The sequence below is a fragment of the Trichomycterus rosablanca genome, chromosome 1 (genome assembly GCF_030014385.1).
Source record: "Trichomycterus rosablanca isolate fTriRos1 chromosome 1, fTriRos1.hap1, whole genome shotgun sequence".
Classification (NCBI taxonomy): domain Eukaryota; kingdom Metazoa; phylum Chordata; class Actinopteri; order Siluriformes; family Trichomycteridae; genus Trichomycterus; species Trichomycterus rosablanca.
This window is the reverse complement of record NC_085988.1, coordinates 30,280,194-30,297,071: the sequence shown is the minus strand read 5'-3', so window position 1 is coordinate 30,297,071 and position 16,878 is coordinate 30,280,194. Positions and strand designations below refer to the sequence as shown.

The 16,878-nt window shown below is 36.6% G+C and overlaps 1 protein-coding gene across 1 annotated transcript; it reads right to left on the bottom strand.

Moving 5' to 3' along the window:
- Positions 1-8,665: 8,665 nt before the first annotated feature.
- On the bottom strand, positions 8,666-16,016 carry si:ch211-256a21.4 (uncharacterized). The gene is made up of 3 exons (XM_063001602.1): positions 15,769-16,016; positions 11,797-11,988; positions 8,666-10,825 (listed from the first exon to the last, which is right to left on the bottom strand). The coding sequence occupies exons 1-3, from the start codon at positions 15,956-15,958 to the stop codon at positions 10,521-10,523; spliced, it is 687 nt and encodes a 228-aa protein (XP_062857672.1). The 5' UTR covers positions 15,959-16,016; the 3' UTR covers positions 8,666-10,520.
- Between the last annotated feature and the right edge of the window lie 862 nt (positions 16,017-16,878).

The following is a 16,878-nucleotide window of genomic DNA, read 5'->3' as shown; positions in this document are numbered from 1 at the left end:
GTTTAGCCACAAACTATTCGTTCTGCCTTAGGTAAGTGCTCTGCAATTGGGTTATTTTATAGTTTCACTGGTACGGGGCTTCACCTGCTGCTTCAGTAATAAAGCATGAACAGCCCCAGTGCAAAATAAAAGGGAATGAATTGCTTATACGAATGGTTTTATTACAATGTAACTGAAATTAAAACACTGTAATACTTTAATTAACGTGTTAATTAATTATCATATTACACATTAATTAATTAGTGTTCATTAACATATATCAGTTACAAAAAGCAAACAGTTGGCAATTGTAGGACTAATGAGTCTTTCTGACTGTAGAGAAGTGCAAGAGTAAACCTTAGTAAAAGATAACACAGCACATACACTTGTCCTTAACTATCAGGAAATTCATCTAAAGAGCCTTGAGGAGTTTAGAGATATGTTAAGTCTACATTGTATCTGATTGTAGGACATATACAAGTTAAGCATAAAAGAAAAGAGGAAAAGCCAGGGCTGAAGGGCATGACACGTAGACAGGTCACATACAAGCCAAAGCCAAGAACACACCTGAATGAATTTAATCCCATTTCACACTTATCTCCTTTGTCAGCACATATTCTTTTAATCTTACCATCTCCTATCAGTTTATCAAGTGAGAATCTCAGCCTTTCCTTCCTTTGTTCCTTACCAAACATCGAACCCAAACAGAAAAAGTTGATAAAAATGCAGCTAACAAAGCAGAAGCAAGTCTTTAACCTTTTGTAAATACTTAACTACACAGTTTTTGGACCCCCTGTGTAATGGACATACTGGTAAAATTATTATTTCGGGTTAATTAGATCAATCACAACACTGACAATACAGTATAAGATACATCTCTTTACATTAACTGAATTCATGACTTAACAATAGGAAAGCCAGATTTTCATTTAAAATCTCCTGGTACTTCATGGATGCTATGACAGGCCTGTCCACAGAGGCTCTGCATTATGTCAAGTTCACACTACATGACTTTTCAAGTTGTTCAGATCGCTGTACAGTTCACACTACACGACTGGATCTCTTGCAATCGGGAGTCTTTTGAGTTGTTGTGTATTTCACACTACACGACTGATCGGCGATAGGGGATTACACACTACACGATCTACCCCCCTGGAGGAATCACAGGCGAGTCTATCTGGTCTCCCAAACTACGTGAAGTGACGAGAGGTTTAGCAAAACCATGTCCAAAAATGCACGTCAATAATAAGTTGTTTGTGCGCTGATGTGCAGCGTAAAAAGCAAGTAGGAAAAATAAATGAATCCAAGTGGATTGTGCTACATGACCAGCAGGGATTGTCTGTTCTGTAGTGAGCTGGAGGTTAATAAAAAAAATTTTGCAATGCAGTGTTGGTATTATGTTTTGGCATGGATCACTAAATACTGTAAAGCTTGTGTGTGTGCCGATGTATTCTGATAGGAACTATATTATGCCCCTGACCCACGTTTTACACTCCTTCCCCAGGTTTCCCCTCACCCCGTATCTTGCGTTCTCATTGACTGTAGTTTGACATAGCACTCGCTGCCACTGGCAACCTGCTCGCAACACCTTTCACAGTACAGGATTTTGAGTCTGCGACTGGTCCAGATATTTAACATGCTAGATATTTTTCTTCAGTGTGCGAGCCGCTCGGATCGAGTCGTTGAACAGTTCACACATAGCAATTGAGAACCGATTTCCGAGCCCCGAGCGAACGCAGAGTTGCCACATCTAGCGGTGACCAGTCAGCGAGCGAAAATCAGGGCAAAAATCGTGTAGTGTGAACTAGGCATTAGCCGTGCTAAAAATGTGTTTACTAATTTATTCATTTTCATAAGTGTTTTATCTTGGTCGGAATCGTGATGTGTCTTGGCAGTGGACCAACTGGAAGGTATACATTAGGCAGAATATCATTTAACCACAAAGCATCACACACTTAACAATGATCTCACTTTCCTACTGATACATGTACTTACTCACACCTAGGGACTATTACACATTTTAAACTCATCACAAACAGCAACCGGGAAAGAGGCTCAAATTCAGGACCTTAGAAAGCATGTGGTTATGAGACAACCACTATAGCAACGGCAACACGGTACAACTGGAAACACTTACTCACTCATTCACTTTCTTAACCGCTTATCCCAGCTTTTCAATAGGCGCAAAGCACACAGTAACACACTGGATGGGGAGCCAGTCCATCGCAGGGCAGTCACACATACACACACACATACACACACCCATTCACCTATAGGGCAATTCAGTGTCTACAATTAACCTGACTGCATGTTTTTGGACTGTGGGAGGAAACCGGAGCTCCCGGAGGAAACCCACGCAGACACGGGGAGAACATGCAAACTCCGCACAGAAAGGACCCGGACCGCCCTGCCTGGGGATCGAACCCAGGACCTTTTTGCTGTTAGGCAACAGCGCTACCCACTGAGCCACTGTGCAACCCCAACTGGAAACAATGCTTTTTTATTCGTCGCTGCTTTTTAAATAAATCAAATAATAAAATTTTAGAAGTTTAGGACTTCAGATACATGTACATTCTAAGAAGGCTAATGTAAAAATCATTATCAGAAAGCATTATCTAATCTCACATTACAAGCTACAGCTTTTTTGATATGACTACAGGTTTCTCATTTTTATTAAACTAATGATAAGGTCATATCACTGTATTATTTATTGTTGATTCTGTATAAGATTTAACCTACTATTCAGTTGTCTGGATATTTTTCATCTCTTCGCCTTTGTTCTGACCTTGAATTGCATTTTGCTAGATTCTCTTTCAGTTAAGTGGATTGAGCAGTTCAACACCCTTTCTCCCTGAGATATGAGCCATTAGTTACAGCAATGAGAACACAGCTGGCATGTTAAGTGTCTTTTTACATTTTTATGAAAATCTATCACACACGTATTTACATTTTCTCACAAGGGATGGCAGCCAAGCTGTGAAACTTGTAGTCAAATTAGATTTATACAATTGAGAAATACGTGCATAATTTATTATATTCCTAGATCCTATATGGTTGTTAGAATATATCTTGTCTCAGTATGTCTGCATGATTAAACAGAGGAACCAGAGACACTGTTACACACATGTATATACATTTGATTCCATAATCACACAATCCAGCACACATTTATCCGACATGCATGAAGCATCACACTCTGTTTTATTATTTGTCAAAAATAAATCACACCTTGTACCAACTTCTAATTCTTCCAAGCAAATTACACCAGCACCACCAAGTGGTGAAAACATGGAATGCATTCCAGTTGATCAACTCTTTGATCAAACTTTGCCAATGCTTAGTACCAGTTCATTCATCTTGTAATTAAACTTCTAGATTGCAGCACATTACCTTGCCAATCTACTCAATTTCTTAGTCCACAGCTGTGTGAAAATTTTGGAATCATTAGTTTTTAATCACTTTGCAAGGATGAAAGCCCACCTCTGTTTGCAGCCTCTCAATACGGTACAAACCATCCAGAACAGAACAAATTGAATTTAAAACAATTTAGGAATCAAATCATAGAAAAAAGAAAGCTCTGTAGAGGAATACAAACACATCTTAAATGCACCGAACATACCTCAGAGCTTAGTTCAATCATAAAGTTAATCATATGGAACTAGGAAAATAATAAAATAATTTATACATTTAATTATGCAATTATACTGCCTGTATGTTAGAATAGATTCTGATTACATTGTAGAAATCAGTAGCTGAGATTGATTGTGAGGTTCCTGAAAGTGCCAGAAAGACAGTAAACTATCAGTAATATATAATATCAGAAAAGGCATTTTTGGGAGGTTTTCAGGATAATAAATAGCACACAATACAGAGAAATCAGCTCTTTGGTTAAAAAAATTGTCATTCAGCAAGACAATGACCAAAACCACACTGTGAATGCTGCATTTAAGCAAGGGATTTTTAGGGGCGGCACAGTGGCTCAGGGGTAAGCACTGTCGCCTCACAGCAAGAAGATGCTGGATTTAATCCCCTGGAGTTTGCATGTTCTCCCCGTGTCTGTGTGGGTTTTCTCCAGGAGCTCCGGTTTCCTCCCACAGTCCAAAGACAAGTGAGGTAAATTGGAGATACAAAATTGTCCATGACTGTGTTTTACATTAAAACTTGTGAACTGATGAATCCTGTGTATGGAGTAACTACCTGTCCCATAATGAATGTAACCAAAGTGTAAAACATGACGTTAAAATCCTAATAAACAAATAAAAAATCCTAGCCAAATAGTAATATAAAATTAAAAAAACAAGTTGTGTCCTAGTTAAATTTGTACAATTCCGGCACCCAGGTGGCGCAGCGGGATATTCTGCTAGCACACCAGCGCAGAGATTCTGAACTCATCGGTTCGAAACTCAGCGTTGCCACCGGTCGGCTGGGCGCCATCTAGCGGGCATAATTGGCAGTGCCTGCATGGTGGGATGACTATGTGGGTGGGGTCTTCAAATGCTGTGTAAGGACCCTGATTATCAGATAGAGAGGCGCCTGTACAGAGTGCATAGGTGAAAAAGTGTTCCGCTAAGGGCTGCGCGCGGGTCGGAGGAGGCATGAGCAGCAATATACCCACCTCGACTGCAATCGGGGATCCTCCAGCAGTGGAAGACAAATTGACTACACTAAATTGGGAGAAAAGGGGAGAAAATGCATACATAAAATTGTACAATTCCAGATTCTAAATAATAACTGTTAATGCAAAAAGAAGTTGAGGCCTGAATAATTCTCTAAGACTCTGTAAGTGTCTCTAAGTTCAGAAGAAGCACAACACAGCTGAGGCAGTCTACGTCGTTATTTATTTCTATTTATAAACACACACATACTCACTAAATGATAGGTATGCAGACATATAATTAACATGACACAGCCCTTAATTGCATTTTAATCGATAGGAAAAGCATGACAGGGCTTGAAACTGTATATGCACCTGCTGAGAGGAAGGGTGTGGTCAGTGGGCATTCACCAGCTGTCACTCAAATACAGCTCAGAATGGTCAGAATAGAAAACTACACCCACTTATTAGTAAGCAACTAGGATATGGATATCATCACAGTTTCTCTGCTGTGCTTTTTAATCATAAAATCTTTACTAATTAAGTGTTTACAGAGTATACTATAAACCCCATTTTCAGAAAAGCTGGGACGTTTTGCAAAACACAATGAAAAAGAAGAATCTGTGATTTGTTAATACTCTTGAATCTTTATTTACCTGATAAAACTAGAATGAAAAGATTTCCAGCATTTTTTTTATTTTTTTAAAATAGAAACACATTGAGAATTTGATGCCTGCAACACACTCCAAAAAAGTTAGGACAGAGGCGTGTTAACCCCTGTGTTCCATCACCTTTCCTGCTAATGAGACTTTTTAATGGTTTGGAAACTGAGGACACAAATTGTTACAGTTTTACAAGTGACATTTTGTCCATGCCCATTAAAAGAGAAACAAAGTCTTAGTTTTATGCATTTATGGAAGATCTGTTTTTAAAAAGAATATGCTTACTACTTACGAAAAAGCCATATGTTAACCATGTGCAAAAGCTACATCACGTTCTCTGGACTCAAAGGCATCTGTCATGGACCATCACACAGTGAAAATGTGTATTGTAGTCAGACAAATCAGTATGTTAGATATATTTTTTTTAATTGACTTTGTTTGATGCAGGTTAAAGATGAAAATTATCATCCAGACTGTTATCAGCAACAAGTCCAAAAGCCAGGGTCTGTCAGTGCCTTTGGCATAGGTCATTTACACTTCTGTGATGGCAGCATTAATGCAGAAAAGTACACAAAGATTTTAGAGGAACATGTTCTGCCTTCAAGGTGACATATTTTCCAAGGACGTCCATGCATTTGTCAAGACAATGCAAAACCACATGCTGCACACATTACAAAGGCATGGCTGCCGAATACAAGTGTACAGGTAGTAGACTGGCATACAAACACTTCCGATAACACAAGGTGACGTATTTCTGAGTTTAAATGAAAAACATTTAGTTCATTGACAAACGTTTATGTGCACTATTGTTCAGCCCCCAGCCTTGTACTTATTGGAATATCTTCTAGCCTTGATAACCTGTAATAAGCAAGACACTGTTCTCATGCAAATACTTTCTGCCCATTGAGGTTTGATTGCTTTTGTGCTGCAGCTGCTTTCATTAATTCTTACCAAAAATGCAACAACCACAACCCCATACTGTTGCACACCTTAAGACGTGTTTACACGATAAATGGGACAAAACAGCCAGTGAAACACGTTATCACTTGGTATCCTCTGTGCCAAAATGTCTTAAGTGTTGTGAAAATGTGGCAAAATTCTAAATTGGTAAATGCTTTACTGTCCCAACTTTTTCTTGGAATAATACAGGAATAGATGTATATTAAAAAATAAAATAAAGACAAAATCAAACAAAATATGAAATACTTTAAGTTCATACTGTCCTTACTTTTCTAAATTAAATTAATCAGAGTAGGAAAGTAGAACTTTTTGTTTGACTTGTTGTTTTAGTGGGGTATGTATATGAATTAAGGTCAAATTATTTTATGTCATTCTTTAGCATAGAAAAGACAAGAGAATATAACAAGCAGTCATAAAATCTGAGAGAGTAGATCATTTTATCGCACCAAAAAGTAACAAGTATAAGAAAATTCCCAAGACCTTGAACGTTCCTGGAGACACAGTTGGCAATATTGTGTGGAAGTTCCAGACTTAGGCACAGCAGCAAACCTGCCTGGCCAAGGGACACATCCCAAAATTTCACCCAGAGACCTTAGCAATCCTGCAAATGGAACTGTTTAGCCCGACGGATTAGCTACTTGTCTGTCGCAAGAAAAGCAAAGCTTATGACCAGAAGCTTGGTGATAAATGAACTCTCCAGCAAGACAATGATTCCAGGCACACTTCCTGAATTGAGAATAAAGCTTGGAATATCCCAGAGTGGCTCTTACTGTCTCCAGATTTAAATCTTTAAAAAAAATCTTTGGTAGAATTTAATTATAGCAGCTGCAGCACAAAAGCTATCAAACCTCAATAGGCTGGAAGTTTTTGCATGAGAACAATGTATTGCTTATTAGAGGCAAAATGATGTTCTGAGGCTGGGGGTTAAACAATAGTGCACAGACATTTGTCGAATGAACTTAATGGTTTTCATATAAACTTAAAATCATGTAAAAAAACCTGAAAAAAAAGTTTTTGGAACATTACAAAATTTGTCCAACACACACACACACACACACACACACACACACACACACACACACACACACACACACACACACACACACACACACACACACACACACACACACACACACACACACACACACACACACACACACACACACACACACACACCACATTAAGTGGTTTTGATGCTTATTTAGAAGGATGTTGTCTTATCATTTATAGTACACCAAAACAAGCTGCTGTTTTGACCTTCAAGGACATTCGACTCACATTCCGTCGTTAATTAAGCTTTATCGTGTTGGTTAATTGAAAAAGGTCCTCTGTGGATTGAATAACAAACTCATTAGGCACTGCTAACAGGGTGGAACTTCCTTTAATTACTGCTGCACTTGACTAATGCACAAAGCTAAATTCACAGAGCTAAATTCAGTTTTTTTCTTCTCCACTTTGGTGGGATCAAAAAGTAAACATAAGCTTAGCATGCTCCTCTTTTAACTCTCCAATTTAATCTGTACCATCACCTCCCAAAATCTGATGACTGCCTTTACTAGAATACATACATCTTTCAACAGCAAAGCACCCTTTATCTACAGTTGAGTTTAAAGGCTTACTAAAAGAGCACCCTGCTAAAAAAAAAAAAAAAAAGCAGAAGCATTAATTGATTAAAGGTTACATTAGGACTGTCTTTCATACAACCCCAATTAAAAAAAAAAAAAGTATGAACCCAGGATATTTCATATTTTGTCAACCTTAAATAATTTGTCAATAAACATCCATTCCTGCATTTTAGGCTTGCAACACATTCTTAAAAAGTTGGGATGGTAAAGCATTTACCACTTTGCAATGTTACCATTCCTTTCTCACTTAAAAGATGTTTTGGTTTCAGGTAAAAAGGTGTGCATCACAGGTGTTCTTAGGCCTGCAACCTTTTCCTGTATTCACTAAAATTCCTTTAGTTTCCTTAAGTCATTTATTGATTCTATGCACTATAGAGATAAATATCTTTTAATTGTTCTTTGAAAAAAATTGTAACAAAACACAAAATTCAAATGGTCTTTTGTTGTTTTCGGAAAATTTGATTACCAGGGAGGCAAAAAGAACTACACAAATCAGTTTGCAGGGCAGTTGTAGAACATGGGCTAAGGTAATATTTATCATAAAGTGGGTGGTTTAAGCCTCACCACCATCTTGCCACTGTTGCCCCTCTAAGAAAGACTGTTAACCCTCATTTGTTTCCATTGTATTCGATCACAGAAGTCGTTCTAGATAAACGCGTCTGCTTAATATCATACATGTACAGTATTTGCACATCTTTGCCAAAGCAAATATTAGATATATGAGACTGCTCCTTTCAAAATAAAATAATTATAATTAAATAAAAGCAAAGTAAAAACAACAGGTTAAAAAATAAACTGATGCATATTATTTATTTTAAAAGCAATATAAAGCAATAAAGCACGTGACTTGTTTATTCTTACCAAAACATTATACATTCATTATCCAAGCAACTCCAACTGAGCTCCTTAATTCTATGCTGAAGGATATAAGCAGTAAATTGATTTAAAACTATGTGGAACTGTGTAGTATCATAAACTAACCAAAAGGGTGAGCTGTTGCAGCAAAAAAGCACAGCGTGTTCTGTTCTTTACATTGTTCAGAAAAAACATGCTTACTAATTACTTCTGTTTTTAGACCCGTAATCTGACAAATGCAATATTTTTTATTATTATTTATTTATTTTGGGATGTAGTAAAGGTAATTAAACAAACACAAGGTTTCCTTAAGCAGAGTAGGCGTAGTGTCTGTAGTACTTGTATAGTATGCTGTATGTAGCATTTTAGCTTAGAACATGGTTTTTCAAATTCTGGGGTTGCAAGCCAAAAATGGGTCGCAGAGAAAAAAAATATATAATAAAATCAACAAATTTTAACAGGCAGAAGCACAAAATAAGCTTGTACACAAACGCCCCCTTGTGGAGGCTTTACGTTACGTTATAATCCATTATTTACTCTACAGTGATCCCACTGTGAATTCTGAGGCAGTTGTGTGCATAAAACACTAAACCATAGATTCATTCAATCACGCCCTAATTTAATGGCTCAAATAATGGGTACCTGATTGCATGTGCAGTCTAACAGATACACTGCATGTGTAGTTAATCCATGTTTTGCTGGTGATTTGACAACATACACATATAATGCAGTATTACTATGTAATTTAGTTTAATGCCAGCTACATGTAGTCAATACCCATGGTGAAATTAGATGTCAGATAAAGGTGGCTGTTACAGAACAGGGTAAAAGAGACTATAAAAGTTATCGTTCTGTACAATGGTTAAGGTTCAGAGCTGGATGATTGTGTAAATAATTATATGAATAATTATAGTAGCACTGGTACCAGATAGGAAACATGCAGGGCCTTGTGTACAGGTGTAATGTGATATGTGCAGGTTCATTTTTTTAAACAAAATTACTATAAACACAAAAACTAACCCTGAATAAATACTATTGTTAACTGTTAAACAAATGACAGCTTTTAACACTTGAAAACAATCATAGTAAACTGCAATACAAAATACAAAACAGATTTCATATTAAAATCATTGGTTTTCACATTTTCCTGATAGACCACACATTCTTATAAAAATAAAACTATGTACTTTTAGACTAACAAAAATTTAATGAAATTAAAAATTAAAATTAAAAACAACATAAAACACATGGAAATTAATGTATTATATTATGGAACATTTATCACAATTACTGAAAGTTTTCCCACGTTTAGTCCTACCCATGCCCTAATGTTATGCTACACTTGCATACTGTGTGTTATGGCAAAATGTGAAGTTGTGAGGTATCCACAGTTGTGACATATGCAAATGCAGATAATTAAATGTAGCTAAAGGCAGATTCAACATTGGTAATGTATGCTGAGCATTTATGCTGTCAATACACAGTGCAAACAAATTATTGAGTCGGATGCTAGACTTCATCACTTCAGGACTACTACAGACTTCCAAAACAAAAATGCATTGCTAATGCCCATCTTTTCTGAAATGCTGGCATAGTTATTAGTGTCGACATCACTGATTTAGTGTCCATCTCACCATAACAATTGCAGTCATGCTTTAAGGTGTGCATCAGAAAAGTTTCTGCCCATCACTTGTATTAATTGACAGAAGTAAATACCATTCCTAAAAGAATCTGGGCTTAATACTGTACATCAGCCTACAAACCACATAAAGCAGAGCTCCTCTATCTTCTTTACTGGCTGCAACATGCAGTTACTGAAATAGAAGCACTATTCTTCTGCCTCTATCATGGCATTGACAACTGTCTTCTGTGCTCACAGTGTTTGCCTCTGTGCTGGTAGGGCTCACTGAAAGAGCGCATGTATGGCACCTCGGGTGCCTTCCACCAAATCTCAGTTGCCTTTTTCAGCTCAGGTAGTGTGTCAGGTACCACACACTGCTCCACCAAAAACACCACCGGCAACACAGCCAATAGCAGAGCCCAGCCTACTGCACCAAGCCAATAGGAGAATCCCAGGCGTGAGAAATTGTCTCGTATATCAGCAATGTGCTCACTGGTGAAAAGTGCCCAGCTTAGAAGGAAAAAGAACCCTGTAATAAAAAAGAAAGATAAGTGTGAGTATTATACTGTTAATGTTTGCAATGGAGAATCAATGCATAGGAAAAAGTATGTGCACATAGAATAAATTAATTCTGCTGTAATTGCTAGGTATTTTGCAGTGCTTGATACTCTGCATTATGTATAGTACAAACTCAATTCCTAAAAGTAAAGGTAATACAATGCAGATAAAACCAGGAAATTGTCATGCAATACATTTTAAAAGGGGGCAGAAACAAATGAGGCCATAAAAGTTTAAGGAATGACTAAAAACATGTTTTGGGACAGGTGAATAGCTTACAAATAATACTGGCATAAATGGGTATGCAAGCAACATTAACAAAAGTATTGGTCATTTACAGTGGCACGGATGGGTTGTGGTTCACACTTTGCAAATATGCATGAATAAATAATCCAACAATACAAGAATAACATTTATAAATGCACAATTGCAAGGAGTTGCAAATTTTTACCATCTACAGTCCATAACATTTCTAAAAGATCGAAAGAAATCTCTGTGCATAAAAGACAAGGCTAAAGACCAGTATTGAATGCCTGGGTGTGTAATAGCATTGCATTAAAAATTGAGCATGCTTCTGTACTAAATATAATCACATGGGCTCTGGAACACTTTAGATAACAGTAAACACAGTTTGTTGCTGCATATTATATTTTATATTATTACATTATTATATATTATATTATTATGGGCTAGCATGGGGTTGTTGTATTAAAGCTCTGCTCAAAACCTTACAAAGGCATATGTTTAATAAAAACCAAATCTCAATGCCCTATCAAAATATTTAGATTCTGCCCATTTTTGTTCATTTAAAAATTAGCTCAAATCTAATCTTTTGTTTATCAAATAAAATCATAAGCTGTTTGTATTGTCACACTTCTCCTGCAGAGCTTTTTATTTTAGAACTGAGAGATTGACACTCCAGTGTGATGTGGAGGTTCTGACCTGTAGGTGCCAGCGTGATTAGAAGTAAGGTGGTGGGATAAAGAGCTTGGCCGGCCATCAGCAGCGAGCGAGTGTTTGAGTAAGAGTGTACTGTGCGATTTGTCCAGCAGAATGCAAACACAAGGCACAGAATTCCTGAGCTTACTGCCATGAGGAAAGAAAGAACAGCGAAGACACTCTGAGCTCCTGGACCTGTTCAACACAACACAAAACATTACTAAAATACATTATACTTAACTGTGATAAGATATACAAATTAACTGTTTAGGTCAAACAGAAGTAAATAATAGATTAAACAGCCAAGGACATCAGCAAAAAAATAAAATAAAAATAAGTGGACCTCACAAGTTTGGTACATCACTCACTCACTCACTCACTCACTCACTCACTCACTCACTCACTCACTCACTCACTCACTCACTCACTCACTCACTCACTCACTCACTCACTCACTCACTCACTCACTCACTCACTCACTCACTCACTCACACACACAGGATTCTCAAAATGTAGAAGTGGTCCTAACTGATCTAAAAGAAGGAATGTGTACTAGGATTAAATTTCTGGGATTGTGAAAATTGTTTAAATAAATGTGGCTGAGGTGAATGGAAACGTATAAATTTAACTGTTTATATTACAAGTATAGAACATTTTATTATTAGTATGATTTAAACATGGATTTCTTGCTTTGTGAAGACCTTTACATACCACTCACTTAATAGTAAATCAATTAAATAAACCCTAATAGTCATTTATTAATAAATAATATTTAATGTTATATTTATATGTTTTAAAACTCAATATATTTATTTGTGAATGTGAAATTGTGTTTTAGGGTCAAAGTCTACTATATATGTTCAGAATGTTTGTAAGACCTCTGATGGCCCGACATCCTATCCAGGGTGTATTCTTGCCTGACACCCAGTCATTTAGGGTAAGGTGCTGGATACTGATACCATGATTAAGATGAAATTATTAAGAATAAATACATAAATAATCAATGTTTTGATTAATTATCCAGTATTATATAAATTGTGGTGACATTATTGCACTACGAATTTGGAATGTTTAATAAAGAACTTTACAATAATACTCTATAAGGCCTCTAATGTCGCCTGGTTAATTAAGAATAAAAATTCCCACTTGCCATACTGTCTCAGTGATGACATTAAATAAAAAATATTGGTCTCTTAATTCCTCTTGTGAAACTGTGCAGTATGACTGTTCTGTGAGGGAGTGTTCCTCATAATTCAGAAGTAAATAATGGAAGGTACATTCTGATTGTTTATTATAGACCCAGAAGTACATGACAACACTTGGGCACAATCATGTGAGAAGGTACATCACAGCTACATAATTCCTAATGTTTTAAGTTTGAAACTCGTTTCCAGTAATTGTCTTTGAGGAGACCTCCCAGTCACATTCAAAGAGTGAATTGGCTACCAAAAAATTCCCCTAATAATAAGAACTGACACTTTTATTTAAACAAATAAAAAATATAACAGTTTTGTAACCTATCAGATATCCTTAATGTAATATTTACTCTCTACATCTGTGCAAACACACCTACCATTACTTAGATCTCCAACCAAGAAAAAACTGAGCTTTGGTTCCGTCCAAAGACATGGCTTAGGTTATTGGGACGGCACAGTCATTTCTAGCTCGAGAGTGAACCAAATGTAACACAATACAGTGACATAAATCATCATCATTGGCATCCGTCTATCTCGTGAGATAATGGTAGTGCCTTGGTTGGTCAAGAGTAGTCCTGTTGATGGCACTGTCTGGCACCGTATTTTGTGATTATTGCATACTAAAACTCTTATTTGCAGAAGCTTTTGCATTATTTGACATTGGATCAGAAAAAATGTTTCGAATATAACATTGCTTCTGATCAGAAGAACTGGAGAATTAAAATGGATGCAGTTAAAGAGATAGTCACAGAGAAAGGTCTGTGAGTAGTACCATATTTGGTGTAAGTCTAGAAAATCTCATATTTCCTCTTATCACCATCAATCTACTCCTCTGAGCAAAAGAAAAAATATGACATCTGCTGAAAAAAAATGTTGCTGAAGGTACAAGCCTAAGCTCGTCAGTTTAAACTGAGGCCTCTTAACATCCATACACTATACACACCTCATAACTGTATGGTTTTAATTTTGCCTAGGATACAATGACCTAATGAAGTAAAAATAAAAAAATAAAATGTTATCAGTTTTTACATTGAAGCCAGATTTAATGATAATCTGCTGAATTCCAGCTCATTATAGTTAACCTTTTATTAGTCTGCTGACTAACTGATTGCCCATTTCATTCCTAGTTAACATGTTGGTGCTTGCATTAGGACAAAATGCTTAGGATTCTTCAGGTTCAGAAAGCTGTCTTATGAAACTAGCACTGATAGAGATGTTCTGACAGAGTTAGTATACTTTATGTATATGTAAGATGGTGGTTTTGCCACCAACAAAACAACAATTGAGGGAATATATTTTTAAACAAAATGTTATCCTTCCAGAACAAAGACGTAGAATTTTGAAGACATTTCTTTGTCCTTTCACGTGCATATGCTGTATATACACCGATCAGCCATAACATTAAAACCACCTCCTTGTTTTTACAGTCACTTTCCATTTTATCAGCTCCACTTACCATATAGAAGCACTTTGTAGTGCTTCAATTAGTGACTGTAGTCCATCTGTTTCTCTGCATGCTTTGTTAGCCCCCTTTCATGCTGTTCTTCAATGGTCAGGACATAGGACTACTACAGAGCAGGTATGATTTAGGTGGTGGATCATTCTCAGCACTGCAGCTGGACTGAGAATAGTTCACCAACCAAAAATATCCAGCCAACAGAGCGGGCAGCGTCCTGTGACCACTGATAAATAAAGGTCTAGAAGATGACCAACTCAAACAGCAGCAATAGATGAGCGATCGTCTCTGACTTCTGTGTCTGATCCACTCATACCAGCACATCACACACAAACACACCACCACCATGTCAGTGTCACTGCAGTGCTGAGAATGATCCACCACCTAAATAATACCTGCTTCCGTGGTGGTGCTGTGGGGGTCATGACCACTGAAGAACAGGGTGAAAGCAGGCTAAAAAGATATGTAGAGAAACAGATGGACTACAGTCAGTAATTGTAGCACTACAAAGTGCTTCTATATGGTAAGTGGAGCTGATAAAATGGACAGTGGGTGTAGAAAGAAGGAGGTGGTTTTAATGTTATGGCTGATCAGTGTGTGTGTGTGTGTGTGTGTGTGTGTACACACTATATAGAGGTTTGCAGTTTCCTTTTCTCTAGGGGAATAAGAGGAACCGAAATAGGTCAGCAAAATCCTTGTTTTTACCTGTATGTATGTGTACATATTTGTATAAGATTACTATCTACTTAAATACAATTCCCTCAAAATACTGGCAAACTAACCATTATATGCCAATATACTGGCTTTTTATAAAATTAATTATCAAGTATAGAAAGCTATTAATAAAATGAAAGAAACTTAAGAAATATAATGAAATATAATAATATTATAACTATACTATATTAATTTTTTATGATATAATATTTGTTGAACATGGAGTATACACTGAAGATAGATAGATTCATCTTGTGTTGTTCTGTGAGGGACTGTTCCTTATAATGAAAGGTACATTATGATTGTTTACTATAAATATATAATGAAACATAATATTATAACTATACTATATTTTTTTGATATAATATTTGTTGAACATGGAGTATACACTGAAGATAGATAGATAGATAGACAGATAGATAGATAGATAGATAGATAGATAGATAGATAGACAGACAGACAGACAGACAGACAGACAGACAGATACTTTATTAATCCCAAAAGAAATTATTTTATGAATAACATGTTTGCAATGTAAACTACATTTAAATCTAATACTTAATGAAACAGAGTATTTGTTAAACTGTGCATTAATGATATGAGACATACCTTGCACTGAATGCCCTGCTGCCCAGCTGTCATCTGGATTCGAATCATTCCCACTGACCCACAATCCTCTACCATCCAGCCAATCAGTGGTCCAGACAGCAAAACTGATACTCAAGCAACCAATTAATCCCAAACATGATTCAATAAATCGAAAGCGACTTGTAGAATCCCAAAGCTCTGGTTCATTCATCACTCCTTCTTTACAACAGAAAGCTGTAGAACAAAAAGGGAGAAAAGAATCATAAAAGCTGATACACTGTCATGTACTGTAAAGTGTTTTAATTAATATTAATCTAATCTAAATTAGTACTAGACAAGTAAAACAAAGTTCTGTTAAAGTACAATAAAGATATCAGCTTATAATCAACATCAAAATGAATTAAATAGTCTTACCTTTAGTTTAAATCAGTATGTAAAATTTCTTGTGGAGAAACTAAGAAAGCTGTAACCTTGTTGAAGCTGATTCTTGAAGAGAGTGAAAGAGATAAATCACACATGCTCTCACTTCCACTACACACTACTGTAATGTGATACTGAAAATTTCCCTCAGCCTACAGAGTAGACCCAGCCTCCAGCAGGTGGAAACTCCCCCAGTACATACACACGTGAACATACAAAGAAACAAACACCGAGGTTAATTTCCCCCAAGAACCCATCTGACTTAAACTGTGGCCTGTAAAGTGGAACTGTAATTTTCTAAACTTTCTAAAGTGCAGGGGAGACTAATATATTGACATTTAGAGACTTTGAATTAACCTGTTACACATATCAGCACATTCTACAAGCTTTCAGACAGAAATAAAATTAAAGCTGTTTCATAATGGAATTTGAACTCCCCAAAATGGTAAGAAATAAAATGTATGGATCTTAAAAGTAAACTAAAATGGTTATCATTATATTAAAAAAATCCAGGAATATAAAGAATATTCTTTAAAAATATAGATTTAGGCCGCTCAGATGGCGCAGCGGTAAAAACACACACTGGAGCCAGAGCTGGGATCTCGAATACACCGTATCGAATCTCAGCTCTGCCTGCCAGCTAAGGCTGAGCGGTCACATGAACAATGATTGGCCTGTTGTTCAGATATGGGTGGGATTAAGCCGGATAGG